This window comes from Rhinolophus ferrumequinum, chromosome 9 (genome assembly GCF_004115265.2).
Source record: "Rhinolophus ferrumequinum isolate MPI-CBG mRhiFer1 chromosome 9, mRhiFer1_v1.p, whole genome shotgun sequence".
Lineage (NCBI taxonomy): Eukaryota > Metazoa > Chordata > Mammalia > Chiroptera > Rhinolophidae > Rhinolophus > Rhinolophus ferrumequinum.
Genome location: NC_046292.1, coordinates 50,420,183 through 50,444,156, shown reverse-complemented (window position 1 = coordinate 50,444,156; position 23,974 = coordinate 50,420,183). Strand labels below are relative to the sequence as shown.

Genomic DNA, 23,974 nt, shown 5'->3' with positions numbered 1-23,974 from the left:
CGAGATGTGACACCAGCATCTCTCTGCACGCCTTTACAGAAGCAAGTGCTTTACCCCTTGGTCCCGTTCAGAAAACAGCTGTATCTCCATCTAAACCATCGTTTAAGTTCAATAGCTAAGGTAAACTCTACCGAGAGGGACCAAAGTTTTACCACCCCAAAATACGCCATTTGGGATACTGATTTTAAATTGATTACTAAGAAACAAAAGACTCAGAAAAAACCCTTGACCCTCCCCGCTTAGTTGCCTAAAGGAATTCAGGTAGAAAAACCTGCTTAAAGGAAGGGAACATCCCCTTAGCCTCATAATATTAACTATGGCAGACAGGGAGAAATCTAGCAAGCCTGTTTGCTGAACTTTCTTTTGTGTACAGTGTTTCTGGGTGGCCCAGTAAGAATTTGTTTACCACGTTTCCTCTTTTTTGTCTACCTGTATATTGCCTGCTTTCCCTTTGAAATCCCAGATCTCTGCCTCCCTCTCCTTTGTCCAGAATGGCATATAAGCCTCAACCGCCCAATGCCTCCATAGGTCTCAGATTCTTATGGCACCCCCTCCTGTACATCCATAACAAATTTTAGATATTTTCTCCTGTTGATCTGTCTCATATAAGTTTGATTAGCCCACCTAGCGCTTAGAAGGTGAGAGAAAATTATTTTTGGTGCCCTTCCACTGCAGACCATTATACTACTTCCTCTCTAGAACATTTTCTCTTACCTCTTTTTGTTACTAAGTCATAACCTTTCAAATTGCTGCTTAATTTCCAAATTCATCCTTCCACAGCTTCAAATCACTCAAGCAACCTGTCAATCTTCTGTACTAAATGACTGACTCCTAGCATCAGTTTCATGCTGGTGATAAGAGTGTCAATTACAAGTATAAAGTCTGAACTCTGCCAACAGGATCTGAGACTTTGGGCAAGTCTCCCCAAAGCTTGGAACTTAGTTTTTGTCATTTGAAAAATCGCGGATTTCTAAAACCCCGTATATCTATAATCATGATTAAAACATAACTAGGATTCTTATATAAAGATACGGTAGATTTTCTTAAGAGAAGCCATTTGACAAGTTATACAGAACCTTGCCCAAGCCCCTTCCTGTGGTTATGGATCTCACCGGCCTCTTGCACTATTTCACTACCGAATTAAGGGGAGCTTCAGCTACAGTTTTGCATTGGGGAGAACGGAATGATGGCACCTGCTAAACTGTACGAGAGTGATAGCACTGCAACAAATACCAAGGAAGCTTTTTAGAAGCAAAACCAAGAGCTTGGTTAGTTGAAAGCTACGCCCCGGGGATGCTCTGTTTGACATGCTAACCACTGCTGAAGATTCTTTAGGGCCAGGCAGAAAAGGCTTGGGTTTGTTTTTTTTCTTTTCAAATTTCAAATTCCCTTAAATCAAAAGCTGGCCTCCAAACAATCCTGTCTGGGACTAAACAGCCTCACCCGTTCTGAGTGTGGAAACATGACTCCTCCTCGCCAACCACCGCAAGAGGGAGAAGCAGCTCCAGGGAAGCCGGGTGAGGCCTGCAGCCTCTCTCACCAGCCCGGCCCCCGAGCCGACCAGCCAGTGCCAGCCACCGACTACACCAGTCACTGCGGGGAGAGGCTCCACCGCCCACGCAGACTACGGCTCGGACTGCGGCGCGTCACGTGATCGACGGCGTAGCCAATCAGCGCAGCCTCTGCGGTATTCAAATCGGCGGCGGGGCTGACGGTTGCACCGAGCGACGCCGACAGCTGGACAGCGGCTGGAATGTAACTTTCCACCGCGATGCACTGCGCCTGTCGCTGACGGACCTCTGGCAGACCACCCTGGGGTGGGCGGAATGGAGAATCGGAGTGTGCCTCCTGGGCCCTATCGGGCCACCAAGCTGGTAAGACAGCGCGAAACGACGAGACTGGCCAGCCGTGTGATGGCCGCCACCACTTTTACGTGAGAACGTTCGTAGTTTTACTTTGGGCGAAGGGATGGATCCCAGAGCTTCTTGTTTCGCTGACAAGGAGATTGAAAGGAATTAACCGGTATCGCAAAACCCTTGCGGGACGGGTCTGCGCCCCTCCCCCTCGTTCGCTCCCGACGCCCGGCGGTAGGAGCATCGCACTAATGCCTTGTTAGGCGGCTCGGGTTCCGGGGGTTGTCGGCGTCCCCTGGAATGTCATAGAATAATTCGAGTTTAGCCGCTCCCCGCGCCTGATCTTCTACCCCTATCAGGATTCGAGAAGAATTTAGAATGAGTTCCAATGCTTTGTAGGATCAGACTGGGGGCAAGGCCAAATGCGACAGCTTCGTTTTGCTGGCCCTGTAGAATTGAAGGCAGGATGTACCAACTGAATGCCACTAGGTAACAGCTGATTATTTCAAAACTAAACCCAGAATATAGCACTGTTGGTAGGCACTCTGTACAAGGACACAGGTACTTGTATACAGTGCCGCGCTCATTTAGATCTTCATCCTAGAGGATCCTGTGCCACTGGTTATGTGACATTAGGAGAGACACTTAACTTCTGTGAACCTCAGTTTCTACGCTGGTCCAGTAGGGCTGATAATACATGTCCACCCTAAGAGATTTTCAGATATGTGAAAGTGTATTATGTTCTGTAGAATAAAAAACACTTTATCCTCTGGATGAACTGCAGATCAGTATGTTTCTTGAATAAATTCATGTACAAAACGTAGAGATGTGGGAAGAAAATAACACAGTTATTGTGTTTTCGGCCATTAAATTTTACGTTGTGGTGTTGGGGACACTAGGTTAGGTAAGTGATAACGTAGCTAGCTGTGGCTTAGCTGCGGTTACAGATTTCTTGACCTCTAACGTAGGATTTTTCAATTAAAAAGTGGTGTGCTTATTCTACACCACCACCACCTTCATCTCCACTGTTAAAGCTGCTACAAACCTAAAAGTTTGGGTGATCTGAGGACAATTTGGAAAATGTGAGTGTCTTTTAAAAATATAGATATATCACAATGTCATTAAATACACAGTGAACTTAAAGCTTACTTAATTTACTCCATCTGTTCTATATTCTCTATTGGAATCTTCACATAAGAGATACGATAGTAAATATATGAACAATTTTAATATTAAAGGTATTTTACCAGTGAAACTACTGCGGGCCATAATATTTGGCCAGCATAGAAGTTACAAATACAGGTTCTAGAGTCAATCAAATCTGGGTTTGATGGGTTCATCACTTACACTAGCTGTGTGACTTTGGTCAAATGATTAAGTCTCTCTGCTTCATATTCTTCATCTAAAAATGGAATAATAATAGTACCTATTCACAGCACTGTGAGAATTAAAGTTCAATAATGAATGTAAAGAATATTGTCTGACACAAATGTTACCAGCATATTATTAATATTAGTTGAGAATTTTTAAAAAACAGGAATAAATACTTTCTCTATTGAGGACTAAAGGCAAGTTTGTTGCAGTTCTTCATTATTCCTAGGTTTTCTAGATAAGCCACTCAGACAAGGAAGTGCTTTTAGTCAAAAACTTTTACCAAAAAATATTATTACAAGAATAGAATTAATAAAAATAAATCAGTATCAGATATAAAATTTTCTATAGTACAAGTACAATGAATGATTTCTTCATGAGTTTTTATGATGTAGTCAGAGATAAAGGAAAAATTTTTTCTTTGTCATTTATTTTGAATCAGCAAGAAGTTTCATTTTTGTTTAATTTTTTAAAAAATATTTTCCTTTTTTTTGCAGTGGAATGAAGTTACTGCATCTTTTCGAGCAGGAATGCCTCTGAGAAAACACAGGCAACATTTTAAAAAATATGGCAATTGTTTTACAGCAGAAGAAGCTGTGGATTGGCTTTATGACCTATTAAGAAATAATAGCAATTTTGGTCCTGAAGTTACAAGGCAACAGACTATCCAACTATTGAGAAAATTTCTTAAGAATCATGTAATTGAAGATATCAAAGGTAGATGGGGATCAGAAAATCTTGATGACAACAGTCAGCTATTCAGGTACTGAACAAAGAAATAACTGCATAACTGAATTACGATGAAGTTTAACTCCACTTCTATTATACTTTTACTAAAATAGCAGTTTCTTCAGGAGAAGTAATGTTTTCTGTAGAGAACTGTTCTTAATCCAATTAAGACCATTTAGAAGTTAAATGTAGTTAAAGTTAATAGCTGCACAATTCAAACTTTTAAAACGTTAGAGATTATATACACATATAATAGGGAGGAAAGAGTGAGATATTATTACTTCTGCATATTTTGAAGCTGTATAACATTTCAAAGACAGATCATTATTAACCTTTAGTTTCATAGATTCAAGAATTACAAGACAAATTGTCACAGGTCCTTGCCTTCAAGTAACATATATTCTTATATAATCTAAGAATACATGTGATACGATAAATAATACCAAACTTTATATAATAAATAACAGAAGAAATATACCACAGGTTAAAGAGAATATTAAGTATTTATGAAACAAAGGCCTTCGTTTATGATTACATGTTTTCTTATTTCTAAGCAGGGTAGGTATTAGCTCCTTTTTACAGATGAGGGAGCTGAGACCATGCTTGAACAAATTATGTTCCCTCTGTCTGAAATATGACCTTCTATCTTGAAACTCTATACCCAGTTGTCAGACTAGTAAATATATTTTTTCTCATATCAGCTCTATTATAGGCTCCTCTGTTGAGCTTTTCTGAGTCCCTTAGGCCACATAATTGCTTTTTCTCTCATGCACCCAAGGTTCTTTGTTATATTTCCATTAAACTTGGTCTTTGAATTCAAATATCTGCTTTGTTTTCCTCTACAGAATTAGTACTTTTCAAATGAAATGTCATAGAAATTGATTTTTTACCTATGTTACGATCAAAGATGGTTTGTGCCATAGAAGTAAACTGCAATAAGAAGCATATGAATAGTTCATTTTGTATAACACACTAGAACTCTTTCCTCTTAATTACTCCTTAGTCACCTTTGTGGGCTCCTTTGCTGGCTGCTGCCCATCCTTTAGCTGTTACTGGTTCTCAAGGTCCTAGGCTTGTCTTCACTTCACCTCTTTCCCTGGGTAATCTCATGCCATGTCTTCACCTACTTTTCTCATAACTTTCAAACCTCCAACCTAAACATCTCTCCTGAGCTTTAGACCCATTTTTTCTATATGCCGTACTTCAAATGCAGCATATAGAAAATCACTATCATCTCTTAACCTAATATTTGTCATCTTATATCCATATCTTAATGAATTGCACTATCTTCTCTATAGTTGCCTTGGTTCTTTCCCTTTCTTCTTCCTTTTAATATGATTTCATTATCAAACCATTTCTGTTGTGCTGCCTCAGTAGTTCTCATCTGTCCACTTCTCTCTCCACTGAGAATATTTTCATTAGACCATTATTCTCTCTTACCTGGAATTCTGCATAACTCTTCAACTAGTCCTCCTGCCTCTAGTCTTTTACAATAGTAAATAAACTATGGAGTACTTAAAAATAAAATTTACCAAAAATGTGTAACACCTTACTTGGGATAATTTTTAAATTATAGTGAAGGTAATAAGTGGAGAACGATATCCTATTCATGAAAAAGAAGACTTAGTATCATAAATAAGTCACTTCTTCCCAAATTGATACATTCAGTACATTTTCGTTCAAAACCCCTATATAATTTTTTGTAGAATTTGACAAGCAGATTATAAAGTTTATTTAGTAATGTAAAGGTCAAAGTTGAAGAACAAAGAAGGGAGAATTGCCTTACTTGATATATGGGCTTAAATTAAATTAAAATAAGCACTTAGAATACAGACCCATGTAGATATGGGTACGTAATATAACTTATACGTGGATTAAATATTTATATATGAAAATAAAACTCTTATGAGAGAATATAAGAATATATTTTTAGGATAGTAGAATAAGAAAGAATCTCTGAGGTCACTAATACTTATGCATAAATTTAATGGATAATAAAAGATACCATAGAGTGAAAAAAACATTGTTTTTGTTTATTTATTAAAAGTATAAAAACATGAACAAGAAAGAAATACACTATAGGTTAATGATTTCCTCTTAGGAAGAGAGAGAGAAATAAAATAAGCAAAGAATTTCTTTCCTTTAAAGAAAAGAATGAAATCTTCAATAAAATGTAAGTTGCATTGGTTGATGGTTACATACATAGATGTTTTATATTCTGTACTTTTTTCCTATCTTTGAAATATTTTATATGAAAATGAAAGAAAGAAAAGCATTATAATCAAAAAAGTAACACAGACAAGTTCTGGGAATTAGAACAATCACAGTCAAACAAAGGGCAGAAAATAAATACAAATTAGATGACTCATGAAAGAAATTTAGAAAATGTAACATTCTAGAACCATTTTGTATGTGATACCTCTACAACAGAATTGATTCTAATAATAACAATTATTCTAAAATAAACTTAAAATATGCACAGTGTACTAAAGAAAGCAGGAAACTATTAAAATATTTTTGAAAGATTTAATGGGAAAGTCAATTTTTCGAATTTTCATTCCTTGGTGTCAATAAATGTAAGTAAATCCAATTTTTGTGTGATTTTTAAGATAAATAGACACTAAAAGTTTGTTTCTGATCTCACATTATTTAATTGTATGTTATTCTTAAACCAGATTTCCTGCAAATTCTCCACTTAAAACTCTTCCACGAAGGCATCCAGAATTGAGAAAAACCAGCATAGATAATTTTTCCAAAGATAAAGACAGTATTTTTAAATTACGAAACTTATCTCGCAGAACTCCTAAAAAGCATGGATTACAATTCTTTCAGGTAAAACATCCTTTTTACTAATCACTAATTTAAATATAATTACCATGTGCTTAATAATAGAATCATTAAAAGTAAATGGTTCATTAATATTTGAGGTCAATAGTTGAAATCTTAACCTACATTATATTCTAAAAATGTATATGTAAATTTTTTGGAACCCATAGAAACAATTAAAAAAAAATGGTAGTAAGACATACTTGAAACAGTAATAGTTTAATTTAAGCATGTTTTATTTTAAATTGATTTCAGGTGCTGGGGGCAGTTGCAAAACCAAAAGCTTTATCACCATGTTACATTATTTCTTCAGGTGACACTTACCTTATAGCTCCACAATGATGCTTTACTAAATATTAGGAGTGGTATCTGTTCAATATATCCTTAATTTAAGCATAACATATTAAACCAAATAATTCTTTTTTCAGGAAAATACGGAGTACATGAACTGTGAAATAAACAATGAAGATCAAGAAAACTCGATTTATAATAGAGAAATAAGCCAGAAAGATGTTGAAGAAGTTTGGAGATATATTATTCTGATCTAGTAAGCTAAAACTAACCTATAACCAAATACTGAGGATGTTTAGAATGTTAACTTGATGTTTTCATCAAGATACTCAAGTGGAAAAAAAAAACCAGAATTGTTCTCCAACCTTACAGTTTAACCTGTATATGTGCTTCTTAATAAATGGTCTTGTTATACATAATACTAGTACAGTAGAAATAGAATGTTTTCAGTATGATTTGCTTCTCTTTTGAATCAAAGTTGTAGCTTGTTTGGGGTCTGTTTTTGAATACTTCAAAGGTTATTAAGATAAATATATTTGAAAGTGGATACTAAATATATGCCTACAAAGTTTGATTGCAGAAAAAAAACAACAAAATATTCTGAGGGCTTTGTTTGCCAGTCAAACTCATATTTATATTCTATTCCACTTATTTTATGGAGGAAAAAACTGTTTGTATTCTTTTCTTCTATTTAGCCTGCAAACGATTTTAGGTGTGTCATCCCTAGAAGAAGTCATAAATCCAAAACAAGTAATTCCTGAATATATAATGTACAACATGACAAATACAAGTAAACATGGAATAGTTATACTACAAGACAAATCAGGTTGGTATCAATAAAAGAAGTTGGAATATTTTTAAACTTGCTAACAAAGGTTGTAGGTATTGTGGGGGTGTACAGAGACCACAATGTAAAAAGCAGAATACTTTAATTGAGAGAACATCAGGGAGACTATTGTTTTATCATAGGTACTTTAGCAATCACAGTGGAATACTACTATATATAATATATACTATTATTTTAGCTCCTAAGGTAGATTCATGATATTTTTTAAATGACAGGGTTAAATATCCAAAATGTATGTAAATATAATTAAAACTATTGATTAACCACATTTTATTGAGGACCTATAATGTGCCAGGCATTATTCTAAAGATCTAGTGATAAACAAGAGGGAAATGGTCCATGCCTTCCTAGAGCTTACATGAGTAGTTATATACAAATTTAAAGGGCTCAAGACATACATGTACATAAAACCAAAGTAACACACAATACAATAATCCCAAGCTCTTAAGACCAATATTCTAAAGATCACTGGCTTTGTATTTTATATTATGTTATGTTTTATATTATATTATATGATATTAATTACATATGTTTATATAATGAGTTGCTTTCAGGTATAAGATAGGGAAATAATTTAAGCCAGATGCATCAGAAAAGTTAAATTATAAGAAATGTATCAACAAATCTAGTCAAAATGTTGAATCATTTTTTTATAATTAGTGCTGTCTGTAGAATTAATTAACATGCATTACTTTGTGTTTCTTTATGTGGGCAAGAACTTGGAGGTTTTAATTGTAGGAGCAAATAATAAATGTTAAACTGTAAGAGTTTTATGTTGTATGTGCATTTGGCTTTGGACCATTCCCACTTCTCATTACCTAAAATAATTAACAGTATGTGTTCTCATCCAAGCTTTCTATTCTTTATAACCATACACTTTTCAAGTCAAGTGTATGTGTAGTTTTTGTGTATATATCCAAAAACTGCTAGATTTTATGCAGCATGTTTCAGTTAGAGGCAATTAAAATGTTTGAAGCAAGCCTCACTGTGAAAGTACCCTGTATTCAAATACGGCTTGTTTCAGTCATAGGTCTCACTCAAATCAGTAATATTCAAACCGTATAGCTATAGTCAGGACAGAAATGAAGATAAAGAAAAGATGGTGGTAGTGGATAAAGATGAATATTAATTTCTTTCTGAACCACCCCTCCCAAGAAATCATTAATTTTTGATTTGGGGGTAGCTAATTGTTTTATGTATCATGGCAAGAGTCAAACTCAAGATTCCTGTAACTTTTTAAACTTGTATTTTAAAATAGTGTCTTGGCCCTATGTCTTGTTAAACATATAATTTTTAATCCTGGTAATACACATATACATATATCCATGCATATATACATACATAATTATATGTAATAACTTAAGTTTTAAATACTCATATAGTATCATAAAAATGTGACTTATTAAACAATGTTAATTTTTGTTTCTGTGTAGATGACCTTCCTCATTGGGTGTTATCTGCCATGAAGTGTCTAGCAAATTGTAAGTTAAACTCTCTCTCTCTCTCTCTCTCTCTCTCTATATATATATATATATATATATATATGTATTTTATACTGCTGCTGGTATTTAACAAGAACTGAGAAAATTTTTTAAATAATTTGTTAAAGTCCTGATAAAATTAAAGTATGTCATTACTCTTGATTTTTAAATGAAAATGTGGAACTGATTACATTTCTTTGCATGTAGAGTATGTTATATAGCCCTTTACTTTTTCTATGCAAATGGTGATTTTATAATTCAAGCGCGTCATTTATGGCTCAGTTCTCATATGTCATAAAGTCATAGGCCTGAGGATCTGAAAGAATTTTTAGGTATAATCTACATCAGTTGCCTCAGTGAGGCCCAAACAGTTCAAGTAGCAAATTGTAAGTAGCAGCTTGTAAGTAGAAAGTTTCAGTCAGAAATGAAGTCTCATAAAACCCACTCATACCTGTTGCCAACATACATGACTTCAACATTCAGATGCTTCATGACATGCTTCTACTCTATAGGATATATTAATGGGACTTTTATGAAAAATGATCTGTCACTAATCAGCAAATCATTTTTCAGCATTTCATTCATCAAGCTTTTTTTCCAGTGATGAGTGATAGTTGATTTTTATAATTTAAGACCCCTGTTCAAGTACACAACCCTAATTGCTTTCAAAATCAATTTAAAAAATGTGCAGAGGTGTATGCTTTTAAATCATCAAAAGTTAAATTATATTTTAATAATTTCGTTACAAAGGTATTTTTCTAGTTCTTATAAAATTAGTATTTTATTAATGTTCAGGGTAAATATAGATTACCTTGTCTGACTGGGTTTCAATATGACAAAATAATAGACTAAATAGCAATAAAGTAAGAAATATGAGTCACAGATTTTATTTATTGAATCGAGGTAAAGATCTTGATCATAATCTTAAGATTTTTGAGTTTCTCTTTCTACCTTTCCCCCCTACCTAACTGCCCTTTGCTCTCATGTCTTCACTCATGGTTAGCAGCTCAGATAAGCATACTTCCAGAGATTTCTCTGATGGCCCATTTTCAGGGATTTGTGTCCTCCCTTTCTTCCCAGTTCATGTTACACCTAAATGATACCAAAGATATAACTTACCGGGTTCCAGTTTAATGACAGTATACCTAGACAGAAGAAATATTAAGATTTTTACTTGTTATTTAATCCCTCACAGTAATCCTGTGACATATGAGATTCAGTGATCAGTATACTATTACTAATTTTTTTCTAGAGAGAAAATTAAGACTTAGAAAGAAAGTCTTCTAGTACATTAGGAGCTATGTATTCAAACCTAGATTTTCTAACTACAAGTTCTATACTTTTAATTCCAGTAAAGTATTTTCTGTCTAAGAAAACTTTATAATTATCAAATTTTTTATTCTATATATTAAGAATATTTCTTATATCCTCCTTAGAAAAATATTTATTTTGCTCTACATGAAGCCCGTATTAATCTTTAAGCTGTTAAATGTGTGTGGATGTGATTTGTTTTCTTTAATCCTTTTTCAGTATGTGTGTGCTCATACTGGTGGAGCCATACAAAAGTTTAGACACCAAGAAGTAAGAGATCATTTGGGTTTGGGAAGAGAAAGATTTTAACTTGAAAGATAGCATAGTGACTCACACCTGAATGCATACCACAGTCACTAGAGAGACTTGCCAAAGATCAAGATTTGGTATGTCAGGAATCTTTTTCTTTCTTTTTTTTTTTTTTTTTTTTAACTATGCCTCAGAAGATTCTTATGGCCAAGATACCCAGGTCAGTGTTTGGAAACAACTGAATTAGTGAAGCAGAAGCAAATATTTTTAGGTCAGTAATCCAAGCTCCACCTCCATAGATTCTGGTCTGTATAGATGAGCTGATATTTCTATTAGGCACATTGGATGATTCTGATTATGTAGTCCATGGTCCACCCTTTAAATGTTGTTGGCCCTCAAAGTCCAAGGTGTTGCTCTCACTTTACACTGCTCTAAGTTCTAATTCTAGTTTTGCCACCAAGAGCTCTTTCATCTTTAGCAAGTTACTCTGCTTCAGTTTCCTCATCTGTAACATAAGTTCAGGTCTTCTGAGGAATACACTAATGAGTATGCATGGTGATTTCAATGTTAAGCTAATGAAACAGAATGTAAAGATAATAACTCCTTAAGGGTATGAGTCATATCAGGCAAAATTTATTCATAAAAATGTAAATTTGCAAAAGACAACTTGTAAGAATTATTTGCATTATCAAAATATTCTTTGCTTTATAAAATGAATTGTGATAAAATTCCCTTAAAGTAAATTTCCCTACTGCTTTTAAAATATATTTCAAATTTTACTTTATATGCAGTTTCTCAGATAAATAAATATTAAACAAAATGCTAGTAATTGCTTGCAGTGATTTCTGCTGAAAAGATGAGGAATGAGATGTGCACAACCCTTTAAATTTTTGAATTGTGACAGAATTTCAGAATTTATTAAACAAAGCTCCTTCATGAAATACAGGTTTTATGCTTTTTATAAGTATGTTTTTAAAATAAAATATATTTTGCTTTTTTTTTTTTGCCTTCTACCTCTTAGGGCCAAGAAGTAATGATATGAATAATCCAACTTATATTGGATTTGAACGAGATGTATTCAGAACAATTGCAGATTATTTTCTAGATCTCCCTGAACCGCTACTTACCTTTGAATATTATGAATTATTTGTGAACATTTTGGGTATGTGTGGATTTTTACTTATTATTTAAATTCATTTTATTAGACTTTTCAAATTTCCCATAATTTAAGAGATCTAAAAGTATAGGTAAATAGGAAGATGGTAAGCTATAAATTATTTTAAAATTTGGTAACACTGTTTGCTGTTGTGTTGTTTTCCCCTAATTCAGATATATTATTCCAACACCAATTTGTCACACCAATTGGGTTTTCTACAATTCAATTTATTTCTGACAGTAACTATCCAGAGCTAGCCCAGACCCCACATATTAAGGACAAAGTCCTTCAGTTCTGATACAAACTACCCAATGTTAGCACAGACGGCACAGACTAAGAGCTCAGTTCCACCAAACGGCCCTCACTTCAGGTACCAGCTGCAAATGGGGTCCTCAGGCTCACACTTCTGCCCAGCTAACTACCAACTCAGGGGTTCCCACAACACCCCACAGGTTTAATAATTCACTACAGTGGCTCACAGATTCCGGAAAGTGCTTCACTTAATGCTTCCCAGTTTATTATACAGGGTCCAAGTCAGGAACAACCAAATGGAACAGACACACAGGGTAAGGATGGGTTGTGCAGAGCTTCCAGGCCCCCTCCAGGAAGCCACCCTCCCAAGCACATCCATGTGTTCACCAACCTATAAGCCCCCTTAACTTCATTGTTTCAGAGTTTCAACGGAGATCGCCATGCATAGGCATGATTGATTAATTCATTGGTGACTGAATTAAATCTCTAACCCCTGAATTTTTGGTCTGAGATTGGCCGAAAATTCTAACCTTCTAAGCAAGGCCATCCATAAATCACTTCATAAACTCAAATGTGCTCAAATAGGTTCATTACGAATAACAGAAGACTGTTACCACTTAAGAAATTCCAAGGGTTTTAGGAGGTTTATGCCAGGTACCAGAGACCCAAAAGACCAAATATATGTTTTATTATACTATAGCTATCTTATAATTAAGAGCTTTTTAATAGTTCTAGACAGAAAGCAGGTATTTATTTAATGTATTTGACTCAATCCATTTAATTAGATTGTTGAAATAAATGTTAAACGTACTGATATCACAAATTGAAAAACGTCTAGTCAGTCTTGCACTCTGTACCTGTTGCATGTGTCCTATTTGAGTGGCTTCTGAATTAAGCAACTGCTATTTGTTGAACTATACTAACAATATATACTATAGTGATGCTTTATTTTTTTAACTTTACTGTTGTTTTGTTTTATTTTTGTCCACTGTCATACAGTTGCATCTTAATTTTTGTTTCATTTCCTGGTAGTTGTTTGTGGCTACATCACAGTTTCAGATAGACCCAGAGGGATACATAAAATCCAAGATGATCCACAGTCTTCAAAAAGCCTTCACTTAAACAGTTTGAATTCCTTCAAATCAACTGAGTGTCTTCTTCTCAGTCTACTTCATAAAGACAAAAACAAAGAAGAACCAGATACTACTGAGAGACCGCAGAGAAGCAATCATGGATTTCAAGAAAAACCCGCTAAGAAAATGCAGCTAGTTAATAACTTAAAAAACAGAAGAGCCAGTGCTAATGACGTACTAGGAGGAAGCTGTCATAGTTTAACAGGCTTAAGTAGTGTGCATGTTCTAGCCTCTAACATCAAACCAAGGTGCTATTCTTTAGAAGGAATTGTAGATTTACCAGGGAGTTCAAGTAAAGAGGTCTCCAGAGTCTGCCATCAATCTGTTCTGAACATAGAAGGACAAAATAATAAACAAGTTTTAGAGTCTAAGACCAAACAGGAATCCATAATGACTCTTCATTCAGAGGAAAGTATTCAAAAGCCACCCTGTGTTGGTTTTAAGAGAACCTCTACTTTGACTGTTCAAGACCAAGAGGAGTTATATAATGGAAAAAGCAAGTCAAAACAGCTTTGTAGATCTCAGAGTTTACTTTTAAGAAGTAGTACGCATAGGAATAGTTATATCAATATGCCAGTGGCTGAAATTATCATGAAACCAAATCTTGGACAAGGCAGCACAAGTGTGCAAACAGCTGTGGAAGGTGAACTCGGAGAGTATAGTACCACAATCAACAAAAGACTCTGCAAAAGTACAATAGAACTTTCAGAAAATTCTTTACCTTCAGCTTCTTCTATGTTGACTGGCACACAAAGTAAGCTTGATGCCTCCAATGCATGTAATACTAACTTTTATTTTTTACTAACTGTTTTGCTTACCTGGCTTTTCTTCTCTTAAATCAGTTTTTTCCCCCTCCTAAAGGAAAGTTCTTATTGTAAAAGACTCTTGTCATGGCACAACCAAGATTTATTTTACTAAAGAACTTACTTTTCCTTCAGTTTCACTTATTCTGAATCACTTACTTTGTAAGAAGTGTAGAATGTTAATACTCCAATGGGTTATGAAGAAAATGAGAATCTTAATCATGCTTTTGAGGAATGTGGAAATTTCTAGGAATAGTTAAAAGAAATACTGAAATATTATTTTGCCTTTAGGTAACTGTATATCCTGGTAGTATGAAAGCAACTAGTATTATTGATGATTTTTTTTGGGGGGGGGTAACTTTGCCTTCTAGATCTGCTGCAACCTCATTTAGAGAGGGTTGCCATCGATGCACTCCAGTTATGTTGTTTGTTACTTCCCCCACCAAATCGTCGGAAGCTTCAGCTGTTAATGCGCATGATTTCTCGAATGAGTCAAAATGTTGATATGCCCCAACTTCATGATACAATGGGTACAAGATCACTGGTAAGTCGATTTCTTAAAGAAAGAATAACCCCTGGCTCATAAACCATAAAAAGGAAAACCAAACCACCTAAATGTACTACTTGAGTGATGGTGTGGTCTTGAAATCTTAGTTTCTTGGGTTAGAAAGATACTTAAATGCTTTCCTAGCAGCAAAAATGTTGTTGTATTAATCCTTTGTGCCCAGTCTGTTCTACTGTCACATCTTGATCTTTATCTTGTATGAGGACTTGGGCTCCTCACTCATCCTGTAGCACTTCATTGTCAGACCATGTTCTACTGCCTTTTGCCAGTTCTCGGTGGTGGGGAAGGAAGAGGAGATGCAGGCAGTGTTGAAAGCTTAAGGGCACTATAACTCTGAAGCAGAGAATTAATGGAAAATAACATGTCCAGTAAGTCATAGTGTTTCAGAGATTGTGGTAATGGGAGAGTTGTGTTTGATGACTTATGTGAATTAGGATGGCACGTCCTTCTGGACACGAGGTTCGGAGAAACTACTGTGAAGCTGTGTCAGGCTCTTGAGGCTGAGGGTAGAGTGCAAATATTGATTGGAAATGAACTTTTTACTATATATAGTATGTCTATTCTCTCTCTCTCTCTCTCTCTCTCTCTCTCTCTCTCTCTCTCTCTCTCTCTCATATGAGCTTCCTCTTCCTCACAGTGCAGTTTCAATTTACAAGAGGTTTTCATAGCAAGAAATCTGGAGCTAAGGTCTGTTTTTCCACTTATTAAGGGCAGTTCTTTAACAATGATAGACCTAATACAGAGGAAAAATTATTCTTGAGTAATTGTAGCACTGTTGAAAAGCATAGGGAAGTTTATAGGGGAAGCTATTTTGAGAAACATGAGTAGAAAGGAGGTAATTCTGGTTTTACACTTTTTGAGTTTGATATTATAGGACATCCAAATGATATTTATCCAACAGAATGTTGGAAATGTGCGCCTGGTGAATAAGGGTCAGGGCAGAAGGCAGACTTTTTTGGAGAGGTGGTACCGTGTTTCCCCGAAAATAAGACCTAGGCGAACAATCAGCTCTAATGCGTCTTTTGGAGCAAAAATTAATGTAAGACCAGGTCTTATATTATGTAAGACCGGGTGTTATGTTATGTTATGTTATGTTATGTTATGTTATGTTATGTTATGTTATGTTATGTTATATTATACCTGGTCTTACAGTAAAGTAAGACTGGCGCTTATATTAATTTTTGCCCGAAAGACACATTAGAGCTGATTGTCCAGCTAGGTCTTATTTTCAGGGAAACACGGTAGTTGAAGCTATGAGAGTAAATGAGCTCCACAAAGCTGAGAAAAAAAGAATAAAAAGTTAAGGACTAAACTTGGAAGGAGATGGAAAAACCTGCCTGACATGTAAGAATAACATCAAAAATATTTCAATTCAGTATGCTCATCATATATTACATGCAAAATACTTCAAATAGAATTCTGAAGTTCTAATTATTCTAGAATGAGGTGTGTGTGGGTGTGTTCCTTACAGTTCATAGGTCATATGGATATGAAACAGAGTAAATGAGTTTTGAAACATAAAATTTATCTCAGAATTTGAAAATCCCTTATGATGAAATTGAAAAATATATGTATTAATTACATAACATTAAAAACTATGTTCCAGAGTTTCAAAAGATAAATGATGCCAACCCTGTAACCACTAACGTTTATGTGTTATATATTCTCCTTATGTGTGTTTTTGTAGGGTCCACTTAATGCAACAAGTAACATATCTATATGTTATTAATGGAACCTATCTTATTTTCTGCTAAAATTGTGACAAAAATGGAAGAAAACCTACGCTTTTTATAATCCTTTGGAATTATATTAAAGAAATACTTAACAAGTACTTTACAAAGAATAATAGACATTCTCACCTTTCTAATATAATAAATTATTGTCCTCATTTTTAAACTGAAGTCTGCTTATCACCTTATCTCAATACTTCAGCATAATGCTAGAAATTACTGATAATTCTAACTTATATAAAACCTCAGGTTTTTAATATGTTTCTAGATGATACACACTTTCTCTCGGTGTATTCTGTGCTGTGCTGAAGAAGTGGGTCTTGATGAGATCCTCGCTGCAAGATTAGTTTCTTTCTTAATGGATCATCATCAGGAAATCCTTCAAGTACCCTCTTACTTACAGTCTGCAGTGGAGAACCATCTTGACCACTTAAAAAAGGGCTGTGTATGTATTACAAGTCTTAAAATTCTCTTGATTTGTCAGTTGCAAGTGGGAAACTCATCTTGAACTAGCCTAGTCAAAAAGAGGCACTTTATCAGCTCACATAAATAACCTCTGAAAGTCAGGAATAGACAGACTCTGGGGACTCAAACAGCAATAGGACTATGTTTCCATCCCTCCATCTCTTATTCCCAGTTTGGTCCTTTATTTGACAAATAGCCCTTCACATGTTGGGCAACATGGTTGATTAAAACTCTTGAGTTACATATTTAATGTTTGCAACCCAAAGGGAAAAAGAGCTATGCTAACACTTCCATTTTGAAAAGTTCTTAATATGGACTCTGACTGGCCCAATCTAGGTTAAATGCACATCTTCTGGGTGGTTGAGGGTGAGTGGGTTGGAGAGAGGACCATAAATAGATGGGAAGAGAATCTGTTCTTCAAAAAATATGAAGATAGAGGGGTTACAAAGGGAAGAAACTGTTTTAAGAAGGAGGGAAGGAATACTGAGCAGCCAAAAACAACAGCTGTTTACTATCTTCGATGTTTGGATGCCTAGCACATATATTCATGTTTCTTCCCATATGTCCCATTCTAATATTGCCCTGACTTATCATTATTATGACTACCCCTACGATTTCTTTCTCTTAGCAGCAGATGTATAGGCTCTTCCCATGCCCCTCAAAAGCAGTAGATGAATACTTTAACTGTTACTGTGTTATAACATGTTTTAAGAGGAATTCACGTACCACTTCTATTGTTATTGCTTTCTAGTTAAAATAATAAAATCCATGGTTAACAGTAATGATGATAGCTACCTTTGTTTAATACTTACTGTATGCTAAGCACTTCATGTACATTATCTCATGTCATCCCGGGACATTGTACAAACCAAGAAAAGTTAAATAACTTGCGGAAAGTTACAAAGCTAATAGGTTGTGGAGCTGGTATTTAGACCCTTCTTAATGTGTTGAATGTTTCGTAGCAAAATAATAGGTACTAAAACCCATCAAAAGAACACTTGACCAAATAGGAACATGACCAGAATTAATAGACTTGGATTGTTTTATTTTGTTTACTACAGATTAAAAATCCTAGAGATGGACTGATTGCTCCTTTGCCAACGTATTCATACTGTAAGCAGATTAGTGCTCAGGAGTTTGATGAACAGAAAGTTTCTACGTCTCAAGCTGCAATTGCAGAACTTTTAGAGAATATTATTAAAAACAAGAGTTTGCCTCTAAAGGAGAAAAGGAAAAAACTAAAACAGGTAAGAGAATGAGCATATTCTCAATCATTGAGAATATTTGATTTAGACTATTTGACTATTTCGAATAAGCTATTGCTAGTTATTATTTCATAACACTTAGAATTTAATTTCTCATGTAAGTATTTTGGATCTTAAATATTGGATGTATAGGCTACATATGACCACCTGCCTGGTTTTACTCTTTACCCTTAAATTTTAATAATAATAACAGGTATATGCCTTTACTTCTGGTGTTTTGTATGATTATAGCTTGGATCAGCCTGGGAAAACAATTACAAAATTTGAATTATGTTACATAATTTTTAGTGACTTATCATTACCGTTTAGAATTTTTAGCTCTATACCAAAAACCAGTAGCCACATAAGTTTGGTAAGTCCTCCAGGTCTGAGACACTCAAAGAAACATGAAATATGCTAGATCCCTGTGATCTTCATAGGCTTTACCAGTGGGAAGGAAGAAAGTCTGGACTTCAGGAGGATATTTAGCAAGAGAAGAGATCCTAGAAAGTTAATGTTAACTGAGATCTAAGATACCTTACAGTGTACCTTTCATATATGAAAAGGCAGGGAGAAACCAGGAGAAACTGAAAGGACACTCATCTTTGTAATATATGTTGAGAAAGGCACTGAATTCTTTTAAAATGTTGTACACTAGCGTCAGCTAGGGTAATCATGTTAAATATACTCTGAAGTCCTCACCTTGTTTTTAAGTTTCAGAAGGAATACCCATTGATATATCAGAAAAGATTTCCGACCACGGAGAGTGAAGCAGCACTTTTTGGTGACAAACCTACAATCAAGCAACCAATGCTAATTTTAAGAAAACCAAAGTTTCATAGTATAAGATACTAACTGAATGAAAAATTACGGAATACTTGTGGAACTTTAGTAAATGAAGCCATACCTAAGAATCCAGCTACTAGAAACGAAGTCTATTTATTAGTTAGGTTTTTCTAAATAAAATACATATAAGGATGTGCCAAACAAAATAGTTTTTATCAATTTAAGACTGCTAAGAAACTGGTGGATCCCAACTGAGAGAAAATAACAATGGGTGATACCAAATATTTTAACCAGAAACAACCTTTTGTTTTTTGTACAGCTACCATGGAAAAGCTATTATGATGTGTGCTAAAATTATATTTACTTGAATTTTGAAAACTGACACGTGTTCAGCAGGATTTAGTTCTAATTCTGTTTTAAAAGAAAACTTAATCGTCACATGTGTTTATGGATATTAGCTTAAAGAACTAGTTGTTTAGAGTTACTTTTGTTTCTACTGTGTTTCCCCGAAAATAAGACCTAGCCGGACAATCAGCTCTGATTTGTCTTTTGGAGCAAAAATTAATATAAGACCTGGTCTTATTTTACTATAATCTAAGACCCAGTCTCATATAATATAATAACATAATATAATACTGGGTCTTATATTAAGTTTTGCTCCAAAAGACGCAGTAGAGCTGATTGTCAAGCTAGGTCTTATTTTTAGGGAAGCAGGGTAAGTGTAAGAATGTGAAGACTATTTGAAAACAATGAATTAACTCTCAACTGCTAAATGTTGCACTCATATCTTTTTCTACTTTTGATCTATTTATGTATGTATGTGTTTTTGAAATATGTATATATATATATATATATATATATATATATATATATATATATATAATAAGACTTTGGTTTACCTTAAACATTTATCCTAACTGCTTTAGTCATTTAGTTTTTTCAGTAAATATCTTTTGCATTCTTATGTTCATGAACCTAGAAGATAGAGATATATAGAAGTATAAGGCAATCATGTATTCATTCAAAAGATATTTATTTAGCAACTGCTATGAGCCTTTCACTATTTCAGATTTATTGAGACAATAATGAATAAAACAAAATCTCTTCCCTTATTTATTTTCTAATCAACAGAGATACACCTAACCAGTAATTAAAATAACAGTCCAACCCCCTGAAATCAAGTCATGGGAATTCCTTCAGTTGAAGACTGACCTCTTTGATTATGGAACAATTCTCTAAGTTAGTATTTTTCAAACTGTTGCATATTAGAATCACATGGAGAGTTTTAAAATAATACATGCTGAAGCCCTACCTTATACCAAATAAATCCAAATTTTAAGGGATGGTATATAGGCATCAGTTTTTCAAACTTTCTAGGTGATTCTAATATCCAGCCAACTTTGAAAACCAGTGCCTGAAATACTTTTATAACGTAAATGTCAAGCTAGTGGTACACTGGCTTTTTTATTGGAAGAAAATGCTGGTATAAATGCCTCTCTTAGTACAAGAGCTCCAAATTCAGGTATGATTAACTTAACACAAACTTGAAGCAGGTTTTCTTCCATATTTTACTCTAGGATTGTTTAATATCCATTCCTTAAGTGTAAAGATGTACATAATGCCTGGGATATAATAGACAGTGTTCAGTGACTGTTCTGATTTCTCAGTGTCGTACTATAAAATGACAATGTTCCATTTGAAATTACTATTTTTATTAAAAATTTGAACAGAAAATGAAAACTATCTTTTGCCCAGAAACCTTAGCTATAAAATTATTGGACTAAATTAGAATTCTTTCCACTATGTTTGTGTGCTACAACTTTTTCTGTTTAAAAGTGTGTAATGTGAATGATGTTGCATATTAAGATAAAAATATTATGGGTTTTGTAACAATTTTGTTTTTGTATTTATTGATTGGTATTAAATATATAAACATTATAAAAACATAGTAATCATCTGCATTAGTGATGAGATCACAAAATATAAGGTGTGTCACTTTAATAATGTGAACTTTGAAGTCAGTTTTGAATCCTGTGCAATTCACTATGTATCCTCAGACCAGTTACTTCTGTGAGTCCTAGTCTTCTCATCTGTAAGATAAAGACTATTAATAGTACCTCTCTTCCAGGATTGGTGTGAGGATTAAATAGAATAATGCATGTGAAGTGTTTAGCACAGTATCTAGTATAGAATAAGCACTCTATAAATATTAGCAGTTAATAAAATTACTTAGAATTAAAGCACTAGAGGAGATCTCACAAAAATAAAGTACTCTCAATTGCTTTGGGCAGTCTAGAGGTTTTTGTTGAGTACTAATTGGCATAGGGCAGGGTGAAGGAACTCAGCCGAGTATTAATCCACAAGGCGAAGGAAAGAAAGACTGGAAAGCAGTAAACCAAACAATCCCTGGAATTCACAGAGCTGGGAATAGGTCATGTTCCCATCAACCAGAATGGAGAGAACTTAAAATACCTGAGGCATTGGGTAGCAGGTTTAGAAGAGTTGTGCTTTTGCAGTGCAGCCAAATCAGCCCTATAATAAAAACTGCAAAAAAAAAACTGCTAGGGATTCAGGCCGGCCCGGTGGCTCAAGCAGTTAGAGCTCCATGCTCCTAACTCCGAAGGCTGCCGGTTTGATTCCCACATGGGCCAGTGGGCTCTCAACCACAAGGTTGCCAGTTCGACTCCCACAAGGGATGGTGGGCAGCGCCCCCTGCAACTAAAATTGAACACGGCACCTTGAGTTGAGCTGCCGCTGAGCTCCCAGATGGCTCAATTGGTTGGAGCGTGTCCTCTCAACCACAAGGTTGCCAGTTCGACTCCCACAAGGGATGGTGGGCTGCGCCCCCTGAAACTAGCAACAGCAACTAAACCTGGAGCTGAGCTGTGCCCTCCACAACTAAGACTGAAAGGACAACTGGAAGCTGAATGGCACCCTCCACAACTAAAATTGAAACGACAACTTGACTTGGAAAAAAGTCCTAGAAATACACACTGTTCCTCAATAAAGTCCTGTTCCCCTTCCCCAATAAAATCTTTAAAAAAAAAAAAAAAACAACTGCTAGGGAGTCACCCTCATAAATTTTAAAAACAAGCCTCAAAGTGTTTAAATTGATCTTCAAGTAGCTTCCTGTGTGCCAAAACAAACTTCAATACTTTAAAGAAATACAACAAAATCCCATTCAACAATGTAAGAGTCACAATGTTCAGTATCCAATAAAAAATTATCAGACAGGCAAAGAAACAAAAAAATATAACCCATAACCAGGGAGGAAAAATCAATAGAAACAGCAATGACAGACATTTTAGCAAAGTTGTTATAAATATATTCTTAGATATAAAGAAAATCATGAATATAGTGATAGAAATGGAAAATGTAAAAAAGATGTAAATAAAATAGAAATTCTAGAGATTAAAAATGAAATACACAAAATGAAAACTACATGGAATGAAATTTAAAGCAAATTAGATACAGCAGAAGAAAATATTTGTAAACTTGAAAACAGCAATAGGAACTACCCATAATTAAGTATGGAGGAAACAAAACTGAAAAAAAAAAAAAGACTCAGTGAACAGTGTGAAAATACGAAATTGAATAATGTGGGTGCAATAGGAGACTAGGAGTGAGAGAAGAAAAAGGGAGGACATAAAAATTATTGGCCAAAAATAATGGCTGAATTTTTTCTAAATGTAATAAAGACCACAGAAGAGCAAGTAACCCTCAGCAAAAGAAACAAAACTTCATGGAGGCAAATATAACTCAGTTGCTGAAAACTACTGATAAGGAGAAAAATATTAAATACATGCAGAGAAAAACACATTTTAGACAGATGAACAAAAATAAGTTATAGTAAACCTGTAGAAACTGCAATACAGACAAATAAAATGATTATTTTAGATTTGATATCTTGGCTGGGAGTTGGTACCAGTTCGCCACCAATAAAAGTTTTGGCAGGACCTATAGATAATTGACCACCCATCAGTGATAATCCTTTCATTACAAGGCAGCCATTGGTTGAGCTTCAAAATTCTATTTTAGTCAGCTTCCTAGGATTTGTGTTAATTCTGTCTTTTATCACATTTCCCATAATATTGAGACAAATATTTGTGTATTGGAGGTTACTGGAAAGTACACTTGGGAACAATACTTGTAAGTAAGTGATGAAGTTGGGATGGGGCAAAAGAAAAAGTTTAACTGCTCTGCATTTGTACCAGAGGCCTCAGCTGATCCTATAGAGGACTCTGGAGCTGAGGTGGCCCTTCAGAATTGTCCCAAATTGAGGGAAGGGGCTGGGCCTCGGTACTTCATATAAACCAGTCACTGATTATGGGTTGACTCTGGTGAGGAGGTGTAACCTTAGCTGAAGTAAGTCCCTTTAGCCAAGCACAGTTCCTAAAGAGGAATGCAGCCAATATTCCTGGGAGCTGGGGCACTGAATGATTTGACACTGAATGGGGATCTATGCAGAACACCTCATATTCACTACAGGGGATCCCTAACATTAAAACAAACCAAAAAGAGGTTTGTGTTAATATGAGAGTGAAGTCACGAGAATCAATGTTTTGAATTGTTTTTACTTTAGTGTTTATTGATTTCTCTTATTAAAAAGTAATGTCTATGTATTATAGATGATTTGGAAATGAAAGATTAAATAATCTATAATCTTACCAATCACATATAACTATTAAAATCTTGGAATATTCTGTCTCCAGAGCTGTATGTCTCTTAATGACTCAAGAGAAAGTGGCTCTCGGTCTAAAGCTTATGTGACTAGCTAGGGTTAGAGATTAGCAATAATTTTTCTTAAAAAAAAAAATTGTAATAAAGCTACAAATAAAGGGAAAAGACCTGCATTCTTGTTCACTATATACAATGTTTCAGA

General features: G+C 34.8%; 1 protein-coding gene across 2 annotated transcripts; it reads left to right on the top strand.

The window, feature by feature from the left end:
• The first annotated feature begins 1,709 nt into the window (after positions 1 to 1,709).
• Positions 1,710 to 19,925, top strand: DEPDC1 (DEP domain containing 1). 2 transcript variants are annotated; one of them, XM_033113164.1, is made up of 12 exons: positions 1,710 to 1,874; positions 3,722 to 3,987; positions 6,629 to 6,785; positions 7,208 to 7,326; positions 7,766 to 7,896; positions 9,351 to 9,398; positions 11,980 to 12,120; positions 13,399 to 14,253; positions 14,674 to 14,846; positions 16,866 to 17,042; positions 18,124 to 18,309; positions 19,021 to 19,925. In XM_033113164.1, exons 1-12 carry the CDS (start codon positions 1,827 to 1,829, stop codon positions 19,159 to 19,161), a joined length of 2,442 nt encoding a protein of 813 aa, XP_032969055.1. In that variant the 5' UTR covers positions 1,710 to 1,826; the 3' UTR covers positions 19,162 to 19,925. The 2 variants fall into 2 exon arrangements, with proteins under 2 accessions (XP_032969055.1, XP_032969056.1); XM_033113165.1 differs by lacking the exon at positions 13,399 to 14,253.
• Positions 19,926 to 23,974: the final 4,049 nt, after the last annotated feature.

What these genes read in the sequence shown, in the direction of transcription:
- DEPDC1 (XM_033113164.1), top strand. Translation starts at nt 1,827, where the DNA reads ATGGAGAATCGGAGTGTGCCTCCTGGGCCCTATCGGGCCACCAAGCTG. An exon ending in GACAACAGTCAGCTATTCAG is followed by an intron (nt 3,988 to 6,628) that starts GTACTGAACAAA and finishes TTCTTAAACCAG; the next exon opens with ATTTCCTGCAAATTCTCCAC. An exon ending in AAAGGAAAAAACTAAAACAG is followed by an intron (nt 18,310 to 19,020) that starts GTAAGAGAATGA and finishes CTTGTTTTTAAG; the next exon opens with TTTCAGAAGGAATACCCATT.